General features: G+C 40.8%; 1 protein-coding gene across 14 annotated transcripts in view; it reads left to right on the forward strand.

Annotated features, from left to right (window-relative positions):
- Positions 1-13,605, forward strand: part of DMD (dystrophin) — a 7,596,173-nt gene that overhangs the window by 6,069,648 nt on the left and 1,512,920 nt on the right. For all 14 annotated transcript variants that reach the window (XM_085622447.1, XM_085622454.1, XM_085622449.1 and 11 more), the window contains one exon: positions 366-522. In XM_085622447.1, coding sequence (XP_085478573.1) covers positions 366-522 — 157 coding nt within the window. The remainder of the gene's footprint in view (positions 1-365; positions 523-13,605) is intronic.

A 13,605-nucleotide genomic window follows, 5' to 3' on the forward strand; every position in this document is an offset into this window, starting at 1 on the left:
AGAAGCAGTTTTGATTTTTCTTAGAACCTCTAATGACTATGTAACATTTAGCTAAACCCTTTTTTAAAGGGGTTTATTCCCTAGTTGAACGCATATTTAGATTTAGATTTAACCTCTTAAATCACCTTTACATATAACTGTATTTTACAGCCTCGGAGTGCAATGCACAGTAAGTTGATTCAGTGTTAAATCATCCAGTTGTTCGGAGATCTGTGATCTCATTTTGTTTTGTATCACGTTTTTATTGTAAATAAAGTAATCTACCACTCTAAATGTTATCCCTTTTATGAAAAACAGGAAACCAAATGATCAAGTATGTAACAAATGTTAACAAATAAATAATATATTTTTGAATTTCTTTCTAGATCTCATCTGGAAGTGAGTTCTGAGCAATGGAAGCGTCTCCAACTCTCACTCCAGGAGCTCCTAATATGGTTGCAGCTGAAGAACGATGAATTAAGAAAGCAAGAACCTATTGGAGGGGACGTTCCCACAGTACAAAAGCAGGACGATGCACACCGGGTGAGATATTCAATCTTATTTATCATGAGATAAAGCATTTAACAAAGTTTGAGCACACAGAAAACATTTGCGCCAGTGTGTGTGTGGTCAGAGTATTATTATATATTTTTACTCCCATCATGTTTATTCTTTTTCACTTAATTTCTATTAAAAGAAGACTGGTTCAAGCGGAATATGTTCTGTGGGAACTGTCAAAGTGATGTGCACCACATCTGAGCGGCATTTTCTAGTAAAAACCAGTCTACCACCAAAATCTTGTCTACTTTTATATTCAATTAATGCACCTGAGTACAGTGTTTCCACAGAAAATCAATTAAACGCATAGTAAGTAAAACAAAAGTTTCCGATTTCGCCGACCCTTACCTTCTTTAGACTGAGAATGAAGGGTGTACACTTTGCACATGGGCAGAAGGAATATTTCCCACTGTGATGAGTGTATCATAAATGTTTTAGATCAACATGCTCCTCGCAAAGTTGTTAATATGGAGAGAAATATTTTTTCACTTTTATATGATGATGTATGTATTTACGTTCCATATTGCCTTTTATTATGGAAAAGAATGTTCTTCATTTTAATACTGATGTATTTTTTCCAAGTTTAACACTATCTATTCAAAATGTATGTGTGCTTTTGGTTAGCCTAACAATTGCTGCCTGACTTGAACACAAAGAATAGTTTTGCTGTTTGGGCTTTTGTTTTTATATCTGGCTTGACAGACCTTTAATAGACCAACCTAAACAAGAGCTTTGATGAGTATTACAGTGAGGGACTTTGGCTCTACTCATATGTTGATGAACAGGAGCATGTATTTTGATGAGACAGACGTTGTGTGCTCCCAAAGAAAAAATTGTTCCCTCTCCTTGCAGCTGTGATTATTTAGTTTGTTTATGTGGATGGATGAGCCAACAGTATGGCTGGCAGACTTTCAATGGAATTGAACTTAGCATGCATGTCACTGATAAGGTGATCATTTGCAAAGTTTGCTTTTCTCTGGCAGCAGAAGATCTCACCTCCCCTCTCCATCATTAACTTTACACTTATGGTGTGTGAGAGCAGTATGGGATGCCCAGGGCTACAGTAATCCACATTTGTATTTGTGGCATTTATGGAGCGCATTAGACCAAGTAAGGCATCAAAGTGCTATGCAGGAGAGAGAACTGTGAAAAAGATGGCAGCTCAGAACAACCTAATCCACCTCCCCCCGAGGAAGGATTCATCTGCAAAAAGGCAAGTTTTAACTTGCTTGTGGAATAAAAGGGGCAATCTAAGGCACGTGATAAGTGCCGGAAGAGAGTTCCAGAGCCAGGTAGCTGCCACAGTAAAGGTCCATTCCCCCTACCTAGCTTTCTTACACAGAGGAACTGACACCATATTTTTTCCACCCTAACGCAGTGGTCTCTTAGGTACAAACCAATTCAGGGTTGTCCTGAGATAACTTGAACCCCGAGAGTCGGGGACTTTGTGAGTCAAGCAGAGTGCTTTAAAGAGCACTGGCTTATTTACTGGCAGCCAATGAAGAGATCTAAGTCCTTCCCTAACCGAGGAAAGTTTGGGTATTCCCAGAACCAGGCGGGTGGCAGCATTCTGGATGATTAGGAGCTTATTTAAGGAATATTAGGTGCTATTTAAATAAAGGGTGTTACAGTAGTCTAAGCAGGAGGTGATAAGAGCAATTGTCACTGACATCCTCAGCTCTTTTGGAAGGAAAAAGTACTATTTTCTTCAGAATACCATTTATTCAGAAGCAAGACTGTACTATTAATCTGGGTGCCAAACGACAAGGTGCTGTCAAAATTCACACCCAGATTATTGGCAGCAGCCACTGGGGTGGGAAGAATTCCACCGGTTTCTGGCCATACCAGTTTGTCCAGATGGAGCTGTCTGCTTTAAACACCAAGATCTCATTTTTCCCCCATTCATTTTGAGCCAGTTCTCCCTCATCCATCTGCTGATCTCCCGCATACAGGCTCTAAACTTATCCACCACCTCATCCCAGTCATCAGAAATGGACATGACGATCTGGGTATCATCCACATAGGAAGATACCTGGAAACCAAAACAAAGTGCTAGTTTTGCTAGAGGGTCAACATACAAGTTAAAGTGGGGCTCAAGGATGATCCTTGAGAGACCCCACAGAGAAGCTGCAAGGGTGCTGCTCTAAAGTTTTCACAGCTGACTGTGATTGTTTTGTTCCATAGGAAATATTCCAACAGTTTCAGAGCCATATTCTACAGCCCAACTGTCACAGGGGAACAACCTTTACAACGCAACTTTTACAACGCACTACCATTACAACGAAACTGTTACAACGCGAGTGCATTGACAACGCAGGACATTACAACGCAAGTCTTTACATCGACTTGCACTAGATGGCATGCTAACGTTAAAAATAGTGTAGTTTACTATCCCAACACCTTCCCTACTGTTACGTAGACTGGAGCTGGAATAGTAAATTACACTTTTTTAATGTTGGCACGCCATCTAGTGCAAGTCGATGTAAAGACTTGCGTTGTAATGTCCTGCGTTGTCAATGCACTCGTGTTGTAAAACTTTCGTTGTAACAGCATGCGTTGTAACAGCATGCGTTGTAACGTCATACATCCCTGTCACATCCTCTTCACTAACAATGATGGAGATATGGTGTTAAAGGCTGCGGACAGGTCAAGCAAAACCAGGATAGCTGTGCCTTCCTGATCTACTTGTGTCCGAATAATATCAGAGGTAGCTATAAGCACTGATTCCATGCTATGATTCCTTCTGAACCCATTCTGAGAGGGGGCAGGAGTTCTTGGTCTAGTAGGTACTTAACTAGTTCCTGGTTTAAATGATTCTCCAAGATCTTAGCAGGAGCAGGCAATAAGGAAATAGAGCACAAGTTTTTTTAAATCGCTTGAGTCTCCCTCAGGTATTTACTTTAAGGAAACGACAACAGCCTCCTTCCAGCCCTGAGGGTATACCCTTGAGTCTAGGACATCCCAGTATATCTTCTGCCTTGACTGCACAGCTGTCGCTGTAGCTTATGGGATGAATAAAAAGATCTTTCAGAGTACCACTAAGAGAGGGACTTAGGGTCCACCCACATGTTGGTTTCCCAGAGTTGAGGATTTGAAATGGCCAAAGTTGTGGGTTTTCACTAAAACAAGTGTTTGTATTGCACTTTTTGGGTTGTGACAAAGTTTACACTCAAAACAGCAGGACTGAGTTAGTTATGGTGGTGAACAAATGATCATGGCTATAGGCTTGATTTATTTCTAATGAAATGTTATGCAAAAAGGTAGTAGGCCTGCCGTATTTATTGTGAAAAGTATACGGTAAAGTCAACAGGCTTTTAAGGGGGGATTGTTATTACTCTCAATTAAAGCCTTCATATAGGTATTTTGCTTCATTGAAGCTCACACATTACTGTAGTAGGTAAGTGTTTTGGCGTTGTTTACCCCCAGACCAACCGTAGGCATAGGAGATCTGTGACGCTTCTTGTTAAGCCCTCTTAGGAGAGATAGTATTTTGCTTTACCCATTGTGCTTGTACATATTATTGTAATTTTATGAATGTATGCCTGATGTCTACCTTGTGGGACAGCTCATACTCAGTACAGTAGTCCTGCATTGTTTCCTGTGACAAACTAATGATAACACCTATAGGCCTGATTGGTATGGAGGGAACGGTTATGCCAGATGCCATAGGTTGGATTTGTTTATTGTGGAAAGTTATGACAAAGGCAGTAGGCCTGGTTTATTTTTCCTGAATAACACATGTGAAAGTAAATTGGTTTCTAACAGTGGACTGTTATCACACTATACAATAAACTGTAGTCTGGTATTTGGTCACATGTAATCTCACACTTTACCATAGAAGGAAAGTGTTTTGGTGTAGAAGTGGAAGATTTGCAATGTGATAATTCTCGATAGGCCCTATTCAGTTGGGCTGTTTATTGTTTTGCCAACTGTGTATATATTTGTAATGTTATAACTGTATGAATGATGGTTGTCATGAATATGGCTCGTTATTTCGCATGCAATTATTTCGCATGCCATTACTACGCGTTTTTTTCTTAGCAATAACCATCACTACGCAAGTTTTTAGTTCACTTACCATTGCATTGAAAGTGTTAATGTATGCAAACTAAAAACTTGCCTAGTAAAAAAACAAAAACACTACATACAAATACACTACACTACACATCCAAAAGTTAAAAACACTACCAAAACCCTCAAAAAGTACACTACCCTACACTACTAAAACACAACTACACTGCCCTAAACCCTAAATCACTACCCCCTGCACGACACTGCCCCTAGCCGTGTCCCTACTCCCAAACACTACCCAGCACGACCCCCAACACTACCCTAAAACACTACCTTACACTACACAAACTCCACAACACTACCCTAAACCCTAAAACTCTACCCACAGCACAACCCTGCCCCAGTCCTGTCCCTACTCCCAAACCCTACCCTGCACCACCCCCCGACACTACCCTAAACCCTAAAACACTGCCCTACACTACACTAACACCACAACACTACCCTTAAACCCTAAAACACTACCCCAGCACCCTGCCCCTACTCCCAAGCACTACCCTGCACGACCCCGACACTACTCTACACTACACAAACACAAGTACACTACCCTGCACGACCCTGACACTACTCTACACTACACAAACACAAGTACACAACCCTGTACGACCCTACACAGCCCCTACACGACCCTACACAGCCCTTATTACCACTCTCTCCTCGTGGTTCCTCTCTTCACCTCCACGCTTGGTTCCAATCTTCTCCCCCTTCCTTCTTCCTCCGGCTTCCTCAGTCGTGGGCAGGCAGAATAAGGAGTCCCGAGGGCAGGCGCGGAGATGGGCATGACGACGCCTCAAAGACTTGCGCACGCAGCAGACCCTCTTCCTGAAAATGGTCTCCCCCTCACCGACTACGCATGCGTTGCAACAACGCATGTGATCAACGCATGTGATGTAACAACTTGCGTACTAAAGGCTATGCGTTGTTACATCGCATGCATTGTAACACTTGCGTAGTAATGGTACGCGGACTAATGTCCGCATACTAATGGGTGCTAATGGTTGTCATCTTATGTACACTTCAGTAAGCCAATGTTGGTTATAGTGTCAGGTCAATTGTGAAGCCAATAGGTCTTATCGGTTCAAAGGGGAAACGTTTCATCAGATTCCTTAGGAGTGATCTGTTTCTAATGAAAAGTTAGGACAAAGCAAGTAGGCCTAATTTCCTTATTTTGAAAACCATTTGGATTTATAGTACACTTTCTTAATACTTAAAGGCAGATATTTTGTTACACTGAATCGCACACATTATCATAGTAGGCAAGGATTTTGGTGATTCAACTCAACAAAGCGTAGGTATAAACCATTTGCACTATGTTAATCCTTAATAGGCTTTATTAGTAGGAATCTCTTATTTTTTGACAACTCTAATTTTGTACCATTTCTGGTGTTCTTACTGTATACCTGATGGTTGCCTAGGGGAAAGCTTATGACCAACAAAGTAGGTTTTACTTGGTATTAGGTATACACCGAAGATGAAGATTATAGGCCTCATTGTTTACTATGAAAAGATGCGCTGCAAAGGCAGTGGATTGTGAAAAGCTTTTGCTAAAGTCAAGGGTGGAATTTGGGTGAATTGAAATTACTTTGTGTTAAATCCAGCAACATAGGCATTTTGTTACATGAAATCTCACGGATTACCTTTCTAATGAGGGATTTTGGTGTTGTTTACCGCTTCTGACAAACCCTTGGGTTCAAAGATTTCCACTGCAATAATTCTTTCTAAAATCTATTTGCAAGGCTTAGCTGTGTGCCAGGATCGTGTCATAAAAAACAATCATTAACTAGTACATAAATATATGTCTATAAATGTATATCCATAAGGATGCATTGAGAGCCTTTGGGTTGGCCTTCTTCCATCATTGGCCTGTCTGAGAGTCATTTAAATCTACTTCCATCGATGACTGCGTACTGCATGCAGGAATGGTTCTGTCTACATAAGTATTTGGCTCTTTTACCCTGTGAATGACTGTAGTTGAGGACCCCGTGTGCACATCTATCTGTAACTGAATGGGTTTCATTGTCAGGGCTGATTGGCAAGTCCTTTAGTTTTAAATTTTCAACTTTTATAGTCCCCCTTTAATTATTTAGCTTCTTCTATTTTTATTCGAATTTTTCTTAAGAGGATACTACAGATTTCTAGGCATTGCTCACAGGATGCTTGCTTGCAACGCATTTCATCTGCCGTGCACTGCATGATACATGACACTTCTTGAAAACCTGGCTACCAATTTTGTTGATAGAAATTAATTGATTTACTATTCTAAGATGGCCAATGCGCTAGTTCTAGATGTAGCGGCCATGCTGGAACTTTAAAACAATGATAGAATATTTACAATACTCCTGTAGGACAGACTCCTTCCGCTATGTAGTTTTGATATTGCCAATATACGTTTGATGTGTTTAGACGGCAGCATGTTTTCTTTTTTCTACTTGTGTTCTTTTCATTTTTCTTGCAACTGTTGTTCAGGGTATCTGTTTTCTTGCAGTTATGTCAAATAGTAAATGCAAAAATGAGTCAGTGGATGTTGGATGAAAGGATGCATGAGTGCTAAGGTGAGAGACGTAGTGCATGTATGATGACTTATTGAGTGCCTAAACCCACCACTTAACACATTAGGCACTTTCATTCATAAGCCAGACCTATTGGCATTGCCAATGCATGATATGTCTGAAGTGTTCTTTCTTTCAATGTATGTCTTGCTTATAAGCCAAGATTATTTCTTCTACTCTGAGGAGAGTCTTAACAAAAGTAGTCTGTCCATCTCATTTTCCTATTTGTTCGGCTGAGTGCTCTCGTGCTAGCTTGTCATGGTGCGTTTTCCTCTACTTTACTGAGGGCTCATGAATGATCTTGCCATGATTAGTGTTATTTTACTTCATGATTGACTCTTTATATAAAAAGCCTTAAATGTGCTAATGTCACTACCATTCAACTTCTAAGGGGGGAGTCTCGGAGCTCAATCACAATGAAAATTCATCTTATTACCAGAGCAAATATTATATCATGAACAGAAAACTGGGATGCTCATGGGTAACCGTGCGCGTTATAAAACTCCAAATAATAATAATAATAATAAAACTGAAGGAAGATGAGCCTTACTTTTTATCTAATTCGAAATTATAACTGATTCATTCCAAATCTCTATATAAAAGTGTCAAAAATTGTGCATAAAATGCAATTGCCTAAAATACATTTGAAGAACCTAGTTTGTATGTGAGGTCCTATTAACAGCCCAATGACAGCACAAGCAAAGACATGTCAAGTCGGTAATGCAAAGAAGAAGGCAAATGCCTGTATTCTGAAATTTATTTTCAAGTGTTGGGTTTGTCAGTCTTAGTATCACTCACTGACTCACTTGTTTGGTCGTTCATCGATTTCTTTGGAAATCAAGCTGTGTGTGACTGCTGACGTCTAAATCAATTTCATAAGCACCCTTACATTTTCTCTGTTGTCCTTAATGAAGTACATTATGTAGTCTCCATTGTTCAAACTGTTGCTCCAAACACTGATACACCCTGAACGACTTAATGTGTGTCTCGTTTCACATAAATGGAATATTCACCATGTGCGTTGTCAGGATTTTAACATGTAAACGAATTAAACATCTTTATATCTAAAAATGTAATTGCTGAGACGGACATTAAATCAATGTCCTCTGTCGATTACCTAACCAATATTCTACTTCAAAGTTGAATGCAATGTGAATGCCATTCTGTGTGTTCATCACATTTATTCTTACCTATTTTCTTGATTCAATTAAAAAATTAGAACACAGTTCTGTTCATGTGGATCCAGTAAAAAGGAATTTGTTTTTGTAACTGGGCAACACAGCAAAGTATGAAAAGGAGTGAAAGATTCTGGATCTATCCACAAGTTCATCAAAAGCAAGTCGTTCAATAAAATAGTCTTCTGAAGTAGACCACATTCAATGAGAATCCTTGCGTATGGCTCCTCAAACAAATGAAGGGATACACTGATAGAAATTAAATTAGACATTTAATAGCCCTGACAACTCCTAATGAGAAGAGTCATTACTGACCACACTGTTCCTGCTTTTTCAACGCACTAATGATCTTGATTATTTAAGGATTAATTGCTGTCATTCTGTACTCACACAAAAAAAAACCTAGTCTGCAGGATATGAATACCTGGTAGTTATTTCCATGAGAGTGCCACTCCACCTTCCCCAGTGTGCCTCACACATGTAGAAAAATGTATCAATTTACAAAGCGAATCATTGAAGCAAATGGTCTTAGTTTGTTCCTATTGAGAATCCTTCATTTTTGTAATTAGAAAGTTGCTTTGTGATTGAAAAACAGTGCCATGATTCTCTCTGGGAATGTGTATACAAGGATGAATGAGATTCGGAAATAACTTGTTTTCAATGTTTTGAGCAACTAAACCTGTGGAATTCATGCAATACATTGATAAATAATCTCAACTAGGTAGTAATTTGTGGACAACAAATCATTCTAGTTGTAAAATTTTAAATTAACATTATTCAAAATACTTATATTAATGAACAATTTTCCAATTTAACAGCTTCAATTTCAAAAACTATTGTCAGGACTTCCACCTACCTACAATCAATCAAGCACTATTGGGCACAAAAATCAGTTTGGTGAAATTTTCTTTGTTTAAAGTGTTTACATGACAGCAACAAAACAGCATTGCACTGCCCAGTGTAAATAACAGTCGCCCTACGTTTCCACTAGGCAGGAGCTCAAAAACCATGGCTTCTAACTGGGAATCCACAAACCACCCATAAAAGACTACTCACATATTTCAGTTGATGAAACAATGTGAATCAGAATTAGCTAATACCACAAAACTGATGAAGATCCCACACTCATCTCTGGATTCAAACAGCTAGCCAAGAAAATTTCTCCTTAACTTATCTGCACAATGGAGAAAAGACGAGCTACCAAGCGGAGCAAAAATCTAGCATGATACAAACTGATAAAGCTGTCCCAATAAAAAAAAGGGAACATAGAAAGGCCGTAAAAATTAGACATTGCCATTAATGGAGAGGAATTTTAAAAACATGCAAATATGAATATAAAAAACTTTTAAGAGAGGTAGCGCAGAGGTCATGGGGTGCATTGAATAAAGTGCCACAAAATAAAGACATTAAAAGATTCTGGGAACTGGTATCCTGGGGCTCAAATGAAACACAAATGGTCTTGTTATTGGAGTAGGACCCAAGGAAATGAAAATCAATTACAGCGCAAAAAAGCTCCAGGGCTTGACAGTGTTCCAATGGACCTCTACTGCACAGATAGCAAATCCTGGACCCTAAACCTGTGCATTGTTTCCAATGTGGTAATCAAAACCAATGATGTTCCCAGCTCCTGGTGGTCAGCTATAGTTGTTCCCATTTTCAAAAAGGAAAAAAACTACAAGATCTGGAAAATGATCACTCAATTAAATTGTTTGGGTGATATCTGAAAAGTCGGTGGCAAAGCTCAACCACATTCAAAACCGAATTGCACCTATAGTGTATTATGTAACATACATGATGTCTTCAGGAAGGCCGGAGCATAATCGAACAAGGAATGAGGTTGTACTTAAATGGCACAAAATATGTCAAGCTGAAGAAAGCACAACTTTGCATGACATTTATTGATTTGAAGACACCTTTTGATTCTGTGGGCAGGTACCTCCCATGGAAGGCCCTGCAACAGATCGAGATGCCAGAATAGATGATAGAGGCCTGACCTCCCTCCATGCAAATACTACTGCGCAAACCATTTATTTAAAAAAAAAAAATTACTGTCACAATGAGTTTCAATTCAGTACTGGGCTTATCAGGGATATGTAATATCACACCTTCTGTTCTGCCTATTTATAAAGGATGTGTGAACGTACCTGGCTCCCCTAATTTGAGACACACTGAACAAAGGAGGCCACAATATAGCAATTCTTCTCTTTGCAGATGATGCTGTAAGCCTGACATTAAAAGAGGTTGGTATGCACCACCTACTGAATGGTTATCAGAGATATTGTTAGAGTAAAAACTATAAATGTTACGAAGACCAAATACATGATCATTGTGAGTAATTGGATTTTTGAAATGAGGGGTTGTGAGCTCTTTCCAATAAACAGCCAAAACCCTTGTCCGGATTAACCACAAAAGTCACTAAATTAATGTGAAACATTAACACATTAATTAACATTCTGGCCGTTTGCCCCAAAAGCAACCAGGCTTAACTTAGAGGCAATGTGTAAAGTATGTAATAATAATCTAATTAAATAATAAAATTAAAAAACAACACAAGAAAACTCAAACACCAATTTAGAAAAATAAAGTATACATTTCTAAATTATTTAACAACTAAAAGACAAAAAATTCAAAGATTTAAGGTAAGTGTAGTGCCTAAAAGCACAAGGTATACTTGCGGTTTCTGGTTGTGCGAGGTTGGGTGACAGTCACAAGTTCAGGCCGCCCACGATACAGGCACATGCAGGGGCCAGGTTAGTGCCACTAAATAAGTTACAATCTATAAGAGTTCCATTTGCGGTAGAGGAGGCGGCAGAGCTAGCACCTCGAATGGCCGTCGCTGTAGCCTGAAGAGCATGTGAGGCGTCACGGATGGTCATCACTGTAGCACGTAGATGCTATCAGGCATCCTTGATTGTCGTTGCTGGAGATTTGCATTGGCAGTCACTGCGGGCGGTCGATGCTGTAGTGCGAAGTGCAGATCTTGCATTACTGGTCAGCACTGGTGGTCGCTATAGCACAAAGTGTCAAGTTCACTGGAATTTTGCATTGGTGGTCAGCAGGCACAGCAAGATCATGGCACAAACCGGCCCATATGCAGTCGCAAACAGCCCAAAACTTCACGATTTCCCCTTTTCCATTGAAGGAGCGCAACTGATGCACCTCTTGGGAATCAGGAATTCACTTCAGCAGAGGGCACCAAGGCACAGGCAGGTCAAGTTGTAGGTCCAGACAGGACCAGTTGTCGTACTTTAGAATTTGGGACCGCGTAGGAGGCAGGTCCCTACCCCTGTCTATCCCGGTATTAGTGAACCGCGAATGGTCAATGCGGTATGTACATGTGCTTTGTATAACATTTTAGCTATGAATGCACTGTGTATACGTTATTATACATCACTACGTGGGTTCCATCTTAGAGCGGTGGCCATCTTATGGTTGCCCTCACATAGGCTACATATCATGAAGCAAATACGGGCCTTTTAGAGCACATGTGCTTTCCTCTGACTTCTCTGTGACCTGGGCAGCTTGGCTCCGCTGCCCCAGGTCAGTCCGGACACACCATAACCCCTTTTCATCCTGCACGAGCCTCCAGCTAATCTCTTTCACACCTGACTGTTCCTGCTTTATGGCTTGTTTTCCAAACAGGAGATGCTCATGTTTATTGGGGCCTATCGATATCTGATGTGGGATCTGAGCCTTGCTGGGTAAATAATTGCGGGCTGGCTTAACTGGAATGTGGGATGGTCATCATGACTCTGCCTTTTCGTTTGAAATGTATACATGTATATGGCCATATCGTAAACCAAGGAATGTGTGCCTGAAGCATGATATTTTGTATTTAAGGAGAAGCCCGTTTCTGTAATTTTCGGCAGTCTCCTAAGAACATACTTCTTGGATACCTGTAATTGGTCTGCAGCCAATAAACTGATCTTTGACTTCACCCAGAAGACTCTGTGTTTCTGTAGGTCTGAAACAGGAAGAACCCGAAGTCATAGGGTGTCTTCCCCTGCACCGCTGGGCTTAAAATTCCCAGTACTTCAGTTGGCGCCCAACATTGGGCGATTTCAGCGGTACCGGTCCAAGCCAGAGGTTCGTGAGGAGCTTCGTGTGGAAATTCTGGAGGAAGGCCGCCACTTCATCGACCCCTGCATGTCGACGTGGTCCGACAGTCTTTTCTGCGAGGTTCTCCGCGTCCCAACGGCTACGAAGGACTGCTGCCCTGATTAATCGCCCTGTTTTGGACCCTTGACAATTTTGGTAGAGCGAAACAATCGAGAGAGTCTTCTGGTGACGCCATTGATCATCGATATTCAGTTAAGTATAAGTGGAGCGTCTCCCAGTTTGAATTTGGTATCGTTCGGGATTATTTTGATTTGGAGTTTGCAAACCCCAAAGCCAGAGGACTCGTGTATTCACGAGACTATCATAATCGATAATCCTTTGAAGTTTGGAACTAGACTAGTGAGCGAAGATGCCTGGTGCTAGTGTATTTGGAAGATTATTTTGTTTGAGTTGTGGAAGGGATTTCCAGTTAGAGGATTCATGTCCGGTTCCTCCAATTGGAACTCCAACTTATGAGCTTTATGTAAAACATGGCGTGGGCCCCATTGCATATAATGAAGTATGGATCCGATACACCAGAAAGGACGGTGTTTTAAAATGGCCCCAAAATGGTAGTTTCGATACAGATATCTTAGATAATTTGGAAGTGAAATTGTTTAAAAAGAAAGCCCGGCCGGCGATGTTTGATTCTTTCCGCCTATGGCGAAAGGAAGCCAAACAGAAGGAAATTAAGCTAGCGAAAAGAAATAAGAGAGAAAGAGGTATGTCAGTGATGCAAGCAGCTGTGCAATTTAAAGATAATGAGGAGGAACAAATGAATGAGCAATTGCACAGACAGCGCAAACTAGGGATTGATAAACCCCTTGTGCAAGATGAGACAAAAGAGAAAGAAAAAGATTCCCTAATGTCCCATTTACTAAGTTCGCCACCCCCGTATGCGCAAAATGCCACCGCACCTCCACAGCTTGTAAATGTGCAGCCTCCAGTAAATATGCCGCAAGCCTTCCCGCAGCCGCCAGCTCCTCTTCAGCTGGCTCCTATCCCTGCAGTGCAGCCCTCTCAAGGGTCGCCAGTTTTGTTACCTGTTACCCCCGCGCTTCCTGCGACTTTGCCTAGCACGCCAGCGGTTTCCCCTGGCGCTCCTTCTTACACTACCCAGGTACCTGTATCTGAATCTGTTTTTCTTCGCCTCAACTTCTCTTTCAGCACGACAACGA

The sequence above is a fragment of the Triturus cristatus genome, chromosome 8, assembly GCF_964204655.1.
Source record: "Triturus cristatus chromosome 8, aTriCri1.1, whole genome shotgun sequence".
Lineage (NCBI taxonomy): Eukaryota > Metazoa > Chordata > Amphibia > Caudata > Salamandridae > Triturus > Triturus cristatus.